This window comes from Tetrao urogallus (genome assembly GCF_951394365.1).
Source record: "Tetrao urogallus genome assembly, chromosome: Z".
In the NCBI taxonomy this organism is placed as follows: Eukaryota; Metazoa; Chordata; class Aves; order Galliformes; family Phasianidae; genus Tetrao; species Tetrao urogallus.
In genome coordinates this window covers 24,152,967-24,168,597 of record NC_136816.1, presented here as the reverse complement: position 1 = coordinate 24,168,597, position 15,631 = coordinate 24,152,967, and the positions used below count along the sequence as shown (strand labels likewise).

Below are 15,631 nucleotides of genomic sequence, written 5' to 3'. Positions count from 1 at the left end.
AGGTGATTTTTTTTGTTTTTTTTGCGGTTTTTTTTTTTGACTGTTCATTGTGTACATTGAACATCAACAGAGATCATTTTCCAAATTTAGCACAGATTTTTCCAGCTTTCTGCATGATGTCACAATTAAAATACATATATATATATGTACAAATATATATATTCTTCTTATAAATAAATTAATTTAAAAGCCTGGCAGTACTTTTAAAAACAAATGTGGGAGGTTTCATAAGAAAAAGATATCTTTTTAGTTCACTTGACAACCTCATATCATGTTATTGAATTTTGTTTGACCAAATCTCTTTATCAAAATACTTCTAAACTGATTTTTTTTTTTTTTTTTAATGTAGTTACTTTGCACGGTGTGAATTGAAATATTGCTAATATTTCAGTAAGAAAATGCCTCTGTAGATTGCTTTTGACTTTTATTGTGTATATTCCCTATGCAGAATGGACAGAGTGTATTTATTTATCAGTTAAAAAATAATGTTTCAGCTTCTTAAAATAGAATTTGATTTGGTTCGCCGTGTATGTGATGCACTACTTGTTAAAATACAGCACTGTCTAATGTGTAAATCATAGTTTTTCAGACAATTATAAAGTTACAAAGTTTCCTCTTCCCCCAAATCCTCTTTCTCCCATATACACATCTTTCTCTTTCACCCAGGCACAAGGCTGAGTGTTTACAGCTGTGGGAGAGAGGAGCTCATAGACAGAAAGATAAATGTGCCCAGCTAGCTTAATGAATTCCACTTGAAATGAACAGAACAGCACCTTACACTGACATAATTTCTGTGGTGTCTTTTACTGGAAAGATATAGTTAGGACTTTAATATTGATAGTACATAAAGCAAAACACCATGACTACAAGTGTATGCATTAGAATTTTTTTATGTCTTTAATGAAGAAATAGATACACATACTTAACTTTACTTTCTTGCTAAAGAATGCTAAAGGATAAAGGGATGACAGTGTCTGTTCAGGCATTATTGTACATAATGTTATGTTTAATTATGCCTATTTTGTACATAAATACATGCATAAATTTGTGGAAAAAGAAACTGGAAGACAAGACATGGGTATCTACTGTTATGAAGTAGTGTTGATACTTGGTCAGATAAAGATATGCAGTTATTACCATACTGCAGAAGAAATCAACAGTATGTATGCAGAAAAAGATTTTTGAAATTGTTTCAGAGCAGGATCCATTGCTTTTTTAACACACCCTTCATGTACTCTCTAGGGATCTAATTAGTTGATATTGACATTGTGTCCTGCGCTTGCCTTCTTAAGTGGGTGTTCATTTCATTGATTTTGAGGCTTTGCAGAACTTACTGAGAATTCTTTTAAGTGTATTTCATTTGTAAGAGGAAGTGTATTGACAAATTAATCCTGATGGGTTCATGCGGATATTTGTGGGGTATACTTGAAATTCAAAGCTGAATATAACTTCTAAAAGAGTATAAGAGCTAAAGTACTGGAAGAGAATTAGAGTTGGTCTTTTTTTTTTTTTAATGCTTAACATTTATGTTGCAGATATACCCAATTGTTATAAATATACCATTTTTTTTGCTATTTCTCACTTTCAAATACAGTGTTGTCTAATGAAATCATATATTGATGAAATACACCGAATTCTTCTATGACAATAGATTTGAAAGTTGTACTGGTAAGTTTAGATAATGGTAGCTGCTAGAATTGTTCTTCTGAAACAGCAATGATCTTGATTCAAAACCTTAATTTTCTGAGTGGTTTTACAGTCTGCTAAAGTTTCAATCCAAGAATTGCTCTTCAGAGCGGACAAAAAGCCAGAAAATATTATTTTTAAATAATGTATTAACACGTTAATTTCCAATCCAAAAAATGAATCACTGTGGCAAGAGAGCTATGTGCTCCATTGCTGGTGCTGCAAGAGAGGCACGGACTCCCTTGTTGGTGCAGAACAAAGGCCTTTATTGTATGTGCTTACAACCACTTACACCCGTGCAACAACCCTTTGGTCACATGTAGGAGCTAGGAGCCTCATGTGCGTTCATGTCTGGTGTGAGTAGCTGCTGAGCTTGTTTACTCATCTGCAAGGTCTTTTCTTCATAACGACTTTCTTTGTCCCACATCTCCCCCCCTCTTTATTATTAATAATAATTTTTTTTAAAAAGGTGCAATTTAGAAACATTCCTATAAGCAGTTAAACTGAAATTAACACTGAACCAACGATTGGTTCTTTCCACTATACTTAAAGTAAAATCAATAGTCCATTCTAACCGATCCCAACAATTCCAATTCTCATGGTTCCCTGGTGACACAGTTGACAAGCACAGTGTGTCTTGTCCTGTCTTGTTGGCGACAGCCCAAACCGCTGATGAAAACGTAGTGATCACATTACAGCAGATGATGAGACAGCTGGCCGGACCCATCGTGCTGGTACCCATCTTGGACCTGTTCTGTTGAAATACAAACATAGCCTCAGCCTCACATAGTCAACAAATAGGGCCCTTCCATTGATTAGAACTCAGATATTTTACCCTGTTAATATACATATTTTACAGCTGTTAATATACACATTCTCAAATGCCAGAAGATATTCAGCCAGTCAAGTTGGATTATACTACCAAATGTGAGAAAGCTTCCTACATTGCCAGTCTAGGGCACATGAACATTTTAGAACAATTTTAGAGCAGATACTGTTTTCTAATTTAGCTACATGCATTCACCTTGAATATCTGCTTCTAGTCAATCTCTGATCCTTTTTGTAAAGAAGAGAATTTTTGGATTCCCACAAATATCCCATAATGTTTTCTTTTAACAGAAAGAAAAAAGGAATCTGTTTATAAGAGAAAGATTCCCTCTCTTGTATGAAAAACTACACTACCTATTATAGAGAATAACAGCTTTAAAATCAGGAACCTGTTTATTGAAGTTTACTTCACATCTGCAAAGCAGTGTATTTTCACCACTTTCAGCTGTCTCCTGCTCTAAAGCATTTGACTGATATCAGACGAATTCAGACATGCACAACTTTCAAACATACTTTCAATATTGTTATGTCTTCTCAATCTGCATACCATGATCTTTTATCTTAGAATTTTCTGGAGCATTGAGCAACTGCTACAACAGGTAAAAAGTTCAGAAAAATACACTTTATCAATGCCAACAGCTGGAACGAGTGAGGGTCCAAACACGAGCATACGTCTCAGCAGTAGATTTCTGCAGCTCCTGCCCCCACATGCTGACAATGAGCCCCAAGTGCCTGTGGTGGTGGATGAGCCATAGGCTTATCCATAGGCTCTGGGGCTGCGCACTCTGCAGCGAGTTGCTGAGCTCCAATATCTTCTGCTCCAGCGCCTTTTGTTGTGCAGATTCTCTCCAAAAGCCCACCCACATCGTGTATTGAGAACCTGTCAATTGTGCCAAGGTCTTGCAATCACAAGGACGAAGAGTGTAACTTTTCATAACAGAGCTCAACAGATTACTGGTACAGGGAGAGCTGAGCCCTTACCCAAAAACCGAAATTGCAGGGCAGGTGAGAGCTGAATGCAATCTCTGAGCGATGTCAGTCCCCCTCCTGCCTCCGCTTCTTTGCCAATTGCTTGCCAAACTTCATGTGGATCGGGGGGTTGCAAGTCTGGTTCCTCCCTCAGACTCACTATTCTGGGGGATGAAGGGCCATTGTCATCGCTGTCATTTACAGCGGCTTCCACCACAGGAAGAGCGGTGGGCTCTATTGGGACCATAGAATTTGCATGTTCTTTTAGCGATTCAAAAACCAATCTCCAGGAACCCAAGAAGTCTTTAGCCACAGGGTCAGAGAACATCTCACTGCTTTTTCCCACGTTTCTGTGTCAGAAATTGTAGCTCCATCTACTGCTTCTACCTTAGGAGAGCTTAAATTGAAGCTTTCCACTTTAGTGTGATGCTTCTGCAAAATTGTTTTCATTATTTTACAAACTATCTCCTCCTCCTTTGTTATACTTGTTTCCGTTGTTCCCTGTTGCTCACCTTGGTCCTGAAGAAGTGATTCTGGCTGTGCGATGAAACATTGCCACATTTCTCTCAACACTTCCACGTACAGACTTCTGTGTTGAGCCTCGCACTTCTCTCAATGCTCTCTCGGTAAGGCTTCCTTCATCTTTCTCTTGATAGATCTTCTTTCAGCACTCTCTCGATAGGTATTCTTTCAGCACTCTACAGACTGGTCTGCCTTTTGTGACCCTGTTCAGGCACCAATCGCAGCAAGAGTGCTACGGGCTCCATTGCTGGTGCAGCAAGAGAGGCATGGAATCTCTTGGAGATGCAGAATAAAGATCTTTATTGTACATGCTTACAGTCTTTTGTACCCGTGCAACACCCGCTTGATCACATGTAGAAGCCAGGCGCCTCGTGTGTGTTGATGTGTGGCGCAAGAAGATGTTGAGCTTTTTGATCTGCCAGGGTCTTTGGTTCATAACGACTTTCTTTGTCCCACAAACCATCAGCTCCAAGATTAATCACATCAAAAAGATTTTGAGCATTTGTGTGTTGTGACTGCTTTGTACCAGATCACAGTATATATATAATGATGAATGACTTCTTTACAAATAAGGACATGTAACTTTAAGAAATGTAAGCAACATCTGTCTCCAGTGCTCTCAGCAAAGCAAATTTCCAGTTTCTGTATGTTCTGTTACAGTTCCTACAGATATAATACTTGAGGTAAAACAGGGTAAGGTAAGGCAGGAGAGTGGGGCAGAGGAGAGGGCAGAGCTGGATAAGTAGAGTAGGATGATTCTGTTGGAAGGAACCTATACAAAGTCACTGAATTCAATTGCCTGAGCACCTTGTGGCTTGGGGTGGGGAATGGAGCTGGAAGCAATCTTCAACGATTCTAAAGTCCAGTTCCTTGAGCATTTCAGAGAGAACTGAAAGTTAAAGCGTGCTATTAAGAGGGTTGCCCAAATGCCTCGGGAGCACAGACTAGCTACAACGCTACAGCGTTGGGCGTCGCCTACTACAATGGTGTATCAACCACCTTGCTAGGAAGCCTGTTCCAGTTGTTAACCAGCCTAACAGTAAAGATGCTTTTCCCGATAATCAGTCTGAACCTCAAACTGTGCAGCTGGGTTCTCTTGCTGCACATCCACTCATTGATTCTCAGGGAGAGGAGACCAGCACCTCCCTCCCTGCTTCCTCTCTTCAGGAAGTTGTAGAGAGAAAGGAGGTCACCCCTTGGCCTTCTCTTCTCCAGACTGGACAAACTAAGTGTCCTCGGCCTCTCCTCACAGGACATGGCTTCCAGCCCTGTTACCAGCTTTCCTGCCCCCCTCCAGAACACATTCATGCACCTGAACGTCCTTTTTATATTATGGAGCTCAGAACTGCATACAGATTTTGATACTGCATGAATGCCGAATGTAGTAGGAGAATCCTCCCCTTTTAGTCAGCTTGGTTATGCAGTGATTAATGCCTTCAATTAATGCCTTCATGCAGTTTGCCCTGTTGGCTGCTGAGCACAATTGTGGCTCATGCTGTGCCTGCTTCCACCAGTACCCCCAGGTCTCTTTCTGCTGAGCTCTTCCACAGTCATCCATCTCCCAGTGATGGATTCTATCTGTACTTGTGTGCAGCAGTATTGCATCCAGGTGCAGCACTAGAGTTTTTCTTCAACTTCATCCTATTGCTGATTGCCTAGTGTGTCACTGTTTCTGATACTTCTTAGAAGGCCTCTTATCTCTCCAGAGAGCCAACAGCATCTCCCTGTTTTTTGTGATCTGCATACCTACTGCAGGTACATTACAGTCTTCTCTTCTCTTTGAGAAGAATGTTGAACTGGCCCTGGAACTGCATCTTGAGGAACACTGCTTTTGACCAGTGACCAACTGTATATACACCCAATTACTTTAAGCTCAGCCTTCCACCATTTCACTACCTAGTGTACCATAACCTGTTAATCTGACAGTTGGACATTGTGTCCAGAAGGATGATTTGACAGTCAGTATCAAAGGCATTACTGAAGTCTGGGAAAATAACATATTTTGCCTTTCTTTCATCCACCAGGTAGGTGATCTTATCCTAGGTGGAGATCAAATTACCAAGGCATGACTTTCCCCTTAATTATCCAGTATTGATACACCTGGTAATAGCTTTGTTCTTTATCTGATTTTCAAAATTCACCAGGGCGATCTTCTCAATAATTTTTCCAAGGAGAGAGATTAGATGAACAGGTCACTTACAGGCATCACAAACTCCATATATAAGACATGATAGATGTGTTGCCCTGAAAATAATGCTACTTATTTATTTCCATGGAAACTACAACAAACACAATAACACTATTTGGTAGAGCAGATTCTCAGCTACAAAATACTGTTTTGTCAACACCATCATCACTGTTTGGTATGCATTTTTGCTGACCACGAAGAAGAGCCTACGTACTGCAGTTGTAAATTCTGTAGCAAAAGATGTGACTCATTGTCACTGTCAGCACTGCTGAAGAGCCCTACCCATAGCCTCACTGTGCTCACATCTGCTGTTTTGTCTCCTTAAATGTTCAACAAATGATTAGTGTCATTGGGTGCCATTTTTCCACATGAAGGAACTCAGGCTCACCTGTGATTCGTCCACACTTCCATGTCAGACGCAATTTTGTCAGACTGCCCCTCTGCTGCCATCTGTCAAACAGCAACAAAACGTAACAGAATATTGGTGGAAAGATTCACCCTCTACTGCCATACCATCACCATCTGCCTCTGATGTCATGGGTCTACATAATAAAATAGGGGACTGTACTTAAAATGCAGCTCTCATATATAAAAAGTAATACTCATATGTAAGAAGAATGTAAGGAAACTACCAGAGCATTTCCTCTAGAGTGTCTCTTGATAGTAAAACAGTGTTGTTTACCTCAGTTGTACTGTTTACAACTCACAAAATTATTCCATCAATGCAGAAACAGCTAATCCAGTGCTCCAAATTATAGTGTACTTTGATAAGTACTAATTATAGATATACAACTCTTATATAACTAATTATAGAGACTCTAATAAGCATAAAAAAGACCTAATTGGGTTTTATATCCTCTACAAGGGATTTCTTCTCTGGGAGAGTGGTTGGACAGTGGAATAGGCTGCCCAGGGAAGTGATGGCATCAGTATCCCTTGAAGTGTTCAAGAAATGTAGAGATGTGGATTCAGGGACATGGTTAGTGGGCAGTATTGGTATTAGGTGTATGGTTGGGCTAGATGATCTTAGAGGTCTTGTCCAACTTTCATGATTCTATGATTCTATGATGCTAAATTCATTTTGTTAAGGAAAACGTGGTAATGCAGCTTCCAGAATTCATGTAAAATTTTGTCTAGTCAACAGAGAATTTGGGAACAGAGTAAAGATGGAAAGTGAAGTGGTGACAGGATTATTTTTTTTTTTGCCCTTTTGCCATTGCCTTATGGTGAAATATGATTAAGCGCAATGCATTCTAGCTTTGTACTGAAGTGAGAAACCTCTCAGCCTTGTGTTTTCTAAGCCATCTGTCTGCTCTTCAGCTGAGGGAATGAATACAAGGTGTAAAGCTTTGTGCACTAGAAAGTTTTGGTTTTTTTGCAGGGCAGACCAGGGATGCAAAATTCCAGCACCAGTTTGAATCTGAATTCAGTGGTCTGCACAGTTGTCTCATGCTTATTTTTAAAACCAACTAGAAGTACTTCATTTATTTCTCCTAATGTTAGAGAAGGATGTTTGCTCTTAGTTCCTTCTTAAAATTTTAAAAAACTTTTTTTTTTTTTTTTTTTTAAGTGTCTTTTTCCTTGGTGGTTACCTGTTTTCAGTAAGAATGATAATGAATCTTTAGCAACAGGAACATTTTGAAGTAGATTTTTAGTAGATTTTTTTAGTAGATTTTTTTAGTTGAATTTTTCATTGCTTTGCAGCGCTTTATCTGAGAACTTACAAAGGTGGTATATGGCTGCCAAGTCTTTAAAATATTATTAAAAACCAAAACATCATAAATCGTGTTAAATAAATTCATAATGTTATAAATGAATGAATAAATCCATCAATATTATTTCTAACAGCAGTCACTGTAAACACAATTAGATGATTTCTCTTTAGACACAATAGTAATAAGCTGGTAAGTATTTTATTGTTCTCTAAAACTTCAACAAACCAATTCCCTCTGGAATAACCACAGAATTAAGATCAAGTTATAGTGTAAATATAAGTAGAATTCACTGATCTTAAAAAGTAGTTTCCAGTGCTTTGGTTATTATCAAGAAAAGTACAACTGGAACATACTAGTTCAGTTCTGAATTTTAAAAAGCTGTCCAAAGTATATATTTAGTGATTAGATCTAGGCTGATTAGAACATGGTATTTCTAAACAAATAATGAAGCTTTGTTTTGACTTTTCAATGGTCTAATCCTTCAATAGTCTAATCCTTCAAATATGATTCTATGTACTTCTGTGAAAAATGTAATGGAGAAAATGAGTTTCTCTTAATCTCTTGTAAGGATTTTAGCTAGCAAACTTTTCTGAAAACAACTTGTTATTCTGTTGTGTTTTGTTTTCCTTTTAAAAACTTGAAAATTCAGCATGGGAATAAACCACGACAATGACCACCCATCCTGTGCAGATGGTCTCCATATCATGTCTGGAGAATGGATTAAAGGACAGAATCTTGGTGACGTTTCATGGTCCCGCTGCAGCAGGGAAGATCTGGAAAGATTTCTCAGGTGTATCTTTCAATAAACATAACTCATACCATGTATATTTTACAAATAGTTGCAGTGAGTAACCTGAAAAAAATTTCAGCCTTTCTCTGGGAGATTGAAAAGGATCTTCCACTTGCATAGCCCATCAAAATAACTTAAAACATGCACTAGATATTATTTGGCAGATTAAAATTTATCTATTTTTGGCAATTATTTATACTCTTATATGCTCAATTTTTGAATGTGTTTGTATATATATATATATATATGCATAAAATTTCATTTTAAAGTACATTAAAGTATTTTAATATAGTATACATTGACTAAGGCTGGACAGAAAACAACTTCTAAGCATTGTATAGATTTTATGATTTGTGTTGTGCCATTCAGTGCTATGCAATTTAATTACATTAATTCCTTTAAGTTACTGGGAGATATTTGATAGAGAGTAGTATGCCTAGAAACCAAATTAAAACACTCATTTTCATTCTTATCTCTCAAAATAGAATCTTAAATTCACAGATATATCTATTGGGAATTTACTTAAGTTAAGCAGTCCTGAAGTCTGCTTTATGATTCTGAAACAGTTAATTGAAATTATATTTGAAGTTTGAATTTGTACTGAATCTCAGCAGAATTCGTATGTCCATGAACTGATGCATTAAATAGGTTTAGGCATTTTCAAATCTTTTTTTCTTCAGTTGTTGAGAAATGTTGAAGTTCTGTCTACTGGCTCAGAAATGTATGTATTTTTAAATATATATATATACATATATGTATATAAACTGAAATTATTCATTTAAAATATTAGTGGACGTGAAAAGCAAGCTGCATAACTGTCTGTGCATTATCAATATTCCACTTGTTAATAGCTGTTTCAATTTCTATCCAAGCCATAATCAGTTAAGTAACGTTAATACTAAAATGCTATCCAGAATATTCCTGAAATTCCTAGTACTTCTGATAATTTTTCTGCAAATGTACAAATCAAAACACCATTAACTTCTTTCAAGAAAGCAGGCATTAATTTATGTGGAGTCATTTCTCTGAATGACAGTTCAATTCTTATGGAAAAAAAAAAAAAAAGAAATCATGAGTCCGTATTCCTCTAATGTACAACATCTAATGCATGTATAAATCAGCATGACGATCAAGTTCTTTCAGATTGCTCAGCGTATGAATCTCCGTACATTGCCAGGTCAAAGGCCAGTAACTGTCTGCTACAGACGAATCCTCAAAGCCTCAATTCTGTGATTATTCCCTCCAAGCTTCCAGGGATGACATACACTGCAGATGAGCAATGTCAGATTATTTTTGGGCCAACTGCTTCATTTTGCCAAGAAATGCAGGTAAGAATGGGGATATACTTCAGAGAATATATCTACCACCTTATAATTCAGTTATTTCTGTTTATGAGGACATAGCACCTTTGAAGCTCATTTGCATTGTGCTTTTCTCAGGTTAAAATAAACATTCTCATTTGTTTATCTTGTAAGGCTTGCTTTGAATCTCAAAACATACTGAGTCAAGTTCTTCTTCATCAATGATGTGTTCCTTGTGCTTTAGAAATAGAGAATTGCACAGTGTGAAGTGTGAAGCCACCTCACTGCAACAAATGGAATATTTACTATTTATTCCACCGGGACCAGATTGTGTGTGTGGGTTCCGTTTCATTATGCTTTGAGTATTGAATCTCAGAGTGAAAACAGTGGTGTTACAGTGGTGTTATTTGGGTTCTCTGAATAGACCCTGATTTGCAGCGTTATACCCTGTGAGCTCAGGCTAGTGAGCTCATGGCATGTAGTGCCATGGCAGTAGGATTTCCAGTGCAGTTAAATAAGATTTCTGTAGCAAAAAGGAATCTCAGAGCAATAGACAGAACACATACAAAAAAAAAAAAAAAAAAAAAAAGATATTGCCATTTAAGTTGAGCTAGAATTAAGCTATACAAAGTTTCCAAAAATTCTCCATGTACGTGGACTGTGTAACACTGATATTATTTATTATTATTTATTTATTATTATTATTTATTATTATGATGTTTGTAGTCAATTTTTTATCATCTTTCTCTTGGAATCTGATGATGTTAGATGGAAATAACGAATATGTTGAATTTACCAAATTCTTTCATTTTCCATATTATGAAGTTAATGCAAAGTTCACTATTTTAACTATGCAGATTATTCTGTCTTCCGTTAGAGAAATCAGTGCATGGAAGACTCTTCTACAACTAAAACAGTACTTCTGAAGTTGCAATATCAATTTATTACAATAATTATTTTATTGTGCATTGGCAACCACTGAATTTTCCATGAAGGCCAAACTATGTTCATTTATTACTGCATACATTTTTGCCAGTAACTGGCAGTTTACTGTGGTTACAGTTATTGTCCAGAAGCCAAGAAATGAGTGAGAAACATTCTCCTTAAAGGTTCAGTTAAACTTCAGTAAATCCAACAGTTTATAGCCAAGGATTTCTTGAATCTGCTCTATTTGCTGAAGGATTCATGCACTTCACCATAACTGTGTAGAAGATAAATCATGAAGTAAGTCAGTCTTACATTTTTTTGTCACTGGGAGTTGGTTTGACCACAGACTTCATGCAGTCTTTTTTTGAAACAAGTTCATTTCTTTTTTTGACAGCTATTCAACTAAGAAAACAATTGAATAATAATGAAAATCAGTTTTCTTAATGATATCAAAATGATAATATCAGTGGTACATTCAGAATTTCCTACAAATTCTATTATTGAACAGCACTCCATAATTATTTGCAGTCGTCTTACATCGCAGCCTCTGAGAAATACTGCATGTACCAACGATTTTCACTTGCTATCTGGAATTCCTTTTTGTGATTTAATGTCTATAGTAAGGCACTGAAAGCACCACTGAATTTCTACTCCTGTATTTTCCTAAGTGAGCCTCACTCTTGCATGAGTAGTATCTAGACAGCATTTTTTTTCTTTTCAGCTTTATTTAAAAAACTTCTTTTTCATATCCTAAGCAAAATTTATAGAGCCTAAGAAAAGTGTGAGTGGATCTCTGGGTACAAAATTTATGTCATGTCACTGTGCTTATCTTGTAAAGGAGCCAAGTTCGCTTTTATGCCCATGATGTCTCACACAAGAATCAATTAGACCTAACATTGTTTTGCATAACAGATAGCGAGATCATGGCCCAGAAGTAGTTCTCGATGATTAAATGTAGAACTTGACAATTGAATATAATCATTGAACTATTGAATGCTGGCTTTCAAGATTAAAGTCCAGGATGTGAGTGCTATCTAGTCAGCTCCACTAAAACAATTCCTGTCATAACACAGCTGCAATCTTTTTAAAGAAGTAGGAGACTGGTTATATTTCATGGTGATTTTTAAGACATTTCAGGGAAAGATCACAATGAAAAGAACGAAAGTCATGGAAACATTATAGCCCTGGAGAAATATCCATCCTCATATCCACCACCACACTGTAAACAATCTTGACTTTGCACATATACAGTTCTGAAATGCTCATTTTGTATCCATTCCTTCCTTTCAGCTGGATCCTCTTTCCAGATGATTGGAAAAGTATCCCTATCACGCACACAGATCTCCCTTGCTCATTTTAAAAGCCCCTAAAAATAAAGGAATTCTGTAACGTTGTGACTTTTATGTTATATTTTATTAAATTTCAAATGTTAAAAACTCAGATTAACTACTAGCCTAATCTTTAAGAAAAAATAATTCATGTATGCTTGGCAATATTTTGTTTTGTATTGTATACACAAAAAAAGTATTTTACAGATTAGGAATAGTTTAATATCATTAGTATACTTTTATCACTTCCAGTTACTCTAATTTTCCACCTTAGTCTAATTATAACTGCTATTTTATTGTGGTTATGATAGCCACTAAACCTCTGTGAACGTAACTATACATATTATGAATAGATAAAGCTTTCTACCTAGAGCAGTAAATTTGCATTTCAGAAGTTTGTGCTCTGAATTTTGGGTGACTGTACTACTGATAGTGGTCTCCAGATTTCTGCTGGTTTTCAAATCAGTCTCAACATGAAGCACTGCAGATTTCTAGAGAAGGTCTTGTAGTATGCATCATTCTCAAATTCACATATTCTTAATAGAAGTATTGTTTCTTTTTTTTTTTTCAAGAGAAGTTAAGAAAAATGTTGAAAATATTTGGAAATCAAAAAAGTGGAAAACATACATCAGTATGTGAAAATTTGACTTTAATTTTTGAAAATCTGGATAAGTTTTCTTCAGATGCAGTCTCTGATGAATGAAGACATTAATTAGGACCAGTAGATTAGCATATATTTTTGTTTCAGTGAGGCTGAGTTGTGGCAGCACTGCAGTCAATCATTTCACAGTAGAAGTGGAAGCAGTTAGTCCTGAACATGGGATACGCTGTCTTTTCTTCACTATTTGAAGAAGTCCTGTTGCTGTCAAGTTTTATCTTGAAGTGTATTTATAAAAATAATTTTAGAAATACAGATTATCTTTGGAATAAGGACAATAATTACAATTTGGTATTGAAAAATATTTGTTAAAAACTATTCTGAACACAGCGTAGGTCTTCTGTAGCTAAATTTTAGGATTACCGTAGCCTGACTGTTGTCATGTCAGTTCTGCTTTGACACAAAACTGCAGCAGAATGAACCGGAGGTGAATGTGGCTGCTTCAATCCTGAGCCCTCTGCAATCTTTGCCTTTTTAAAAAAATGATACAGTCGTTCATTGTTCATTAGAGCACATGTTTCCTGCGCACTAAGACTTTTCACGACAGCATAAGGTTTGTCATACAATTTTCATGCATAGTATAAAGGAAACAGAGACTGTCAGTAGTTTTACCAATGTACCAAATCATTTCAGTCACAAAAAAACCATGTCTTCTGGCAGCCCAGGGTTCAAAAATCTCCTGATCTTTACATTTTATGTGCACTGTGAGCAACCACCCTCCAACATCTCCTGGATCCTTTTTTTCCTCTCTTCAGCTGCCAAGGAAATTTGGAGAAATACTGCAAAGGTGTACTAACATTTGAAGAAGATAAAGTTATCTTGTTCTGATGCTCACAGCAGGCAGAATAAGCATTTTTCTTTCTGTCTCCAAAAATCTCCATAAATGACAACTGACGGGAATTCCTCTCATCTGCTTTTTCCTGCCCAGCAAAAATATTGCAGCCTGATTTTCACCTTGTTTTGTATCTTCTTCGTAGATGTCAGATTTTATTTATTTTTGAGGTATTTCCAGTGTAATGAAGATTATGAATCACTGGAAGTATTCATTGTAGTTGTATGAACACAGGGCATTAGGAAGTCCTAGAGAAACTTCCAAATTTTTATGAATATGTTCTTACAAACCTCCAGTGATCATAGTCTGCGTAGCTGTACCAAGATTGATTACATCTTGTGTATATAAATAGATTCATTTTCAAATCTTGCTTTTTGTTGGTAGTGACAGTGCTTTCTCCCTTTCATATAAAATGAATGAGCACTAAGATATTTAGATATGACACTGAGGGATGAAGTTAGTGGACATGGTGATAATGGATTGATGGTTAGACTTGATGATCTTAGAGGTCTTTTCCAACCTTAATGTTTCCATGATTCTAAATAAAATGAGTGAAAATATGGATTAATATGGAGCTCTGAAAGCTCCAAATGTTGTTAAGAAGCACATCCCTTGTACTCACCTGTTTCTAAAATGATGCTAAAAAATTTAGTTTTATCCAGGTGCCCAGTGGCTTTCCTGATTTGTGTGCTAGTAAACAAAAGTAGAATCCTCCTTTCGGCCTTAGCATTGTCATGCATCTTTCAGTCCTAGTTGGAGTGCATCTGCACACTGACATGTTCATAACATGGTGCAAAGTTATTCCTATGTGCTTTGTCAGTGCTGGAGTATGCACAGACCATGACCTCTAGGGTTAAACTCAGGGATTTCTTTCCCCTTTCTGTCAGCACACAAGCTTGGCTTGTATCATGTGTCAGTGATTAATAGAAAGTGAAGCACAGTTTGCCCTTACTGATTTTTGTCCACTTTTAGCCTATTTTTAATATCTTGAAGCTGGTAACTTTATTATAAAATTATTGAATTATGTGCAGAAAGTAACTTTTCTTAAGACAGATTTCATACTTTATAGTATACCTATATACCTATATACTTGGTTTTCAGCATGTCATATGCACTGGGTTGTGGTGTAAGGTGGAAAGTGAGAAGGAATGCAAAACTAAACTGGATCCACCTATGGATGGAACAGACTGTGAGACTGGAAAGGTATGTTTTCCTACAGCAGAAGTAATAAAGCAACACAGGTTACACTGAACACCTGACATTTAAGGAAAAACTGAATATGTCTTTGCATTTGTTTAAAGTTACTGCTTACCTCAATTTTCATGAAAACTATACATACATAATAAAATGAACTATGTATTTTCTATTATATAATCTAGACATAGTACAAAAATACATTTCCATACAAGCAATGAAATGCTTTTAAAAAGTTAATCAAAGCCACCTGTTTTGATGCTTGCACTGTTCTATTTCAGTCTTGCTTTGTTTTTGTGTCATGTTTATGAATGGAATGCCATTGTTGCCCTGCTTGTTGTGAGCAGAAACATAAGCTTTGAAAGACAGAAAAATTTCAGCTCCAATTTCCACGTAAAATCAGATTTGCAATCTAACTATTTAGGATAAGCTTAAAGAGGTATTTACAGTGTCCGTACACCAAAAGGAACAATTAATGTCACTGCAAATATGTTGTCAAGGAGAAATTAATGGTCATCTGAAGTCTGCCTTACATTAATTGTTGTTCTTCAGGAGCTTTCATGTTATAATAATGCTGCTGCTGTGTGAATAGAACTGTAAAGTAGTTAGATACTTTTCAGTAAATAGATAACATAACAGAAATATGCACGTGTCTTGGGATTTTCATGATACTGTGCTGACAGCAGTCTCCTT

At 36.4% G+C, this 15,631-nt stretch overlaps 1 protein-coding gene across 1 annotated transcript in view; it reads left to right on the top strand.

The window, feature by feature from the left end:
• ADAMTS19 (ADAM metallopeptidase with thrombospondin type 1 motif 19) overlaps nt 1-15,631 on the top strand; it is a gene marked incomplete at both ends in the record, with an annotated part of 158,118 nt that overhangs the window by 93,766 nt on the left and 48,721 nt on the right. Inside the window, 3 exons of the mRNA XM_079548727.1 lie at nt 8,558-8,698; nt 9,876-10,026; nt 14,846-14,947. Coding sequence (XP_079404853.1) covers nt 8,558-8,698; nt 9,876-10,026; nt 14,846-14,947 — 394 coding nt within the window. The remainder of the gene's footprint in view (nt 1-8,557; nt 8,699-9,875; nt 10,027-14,845; nt 14,948-15,631) is intronic.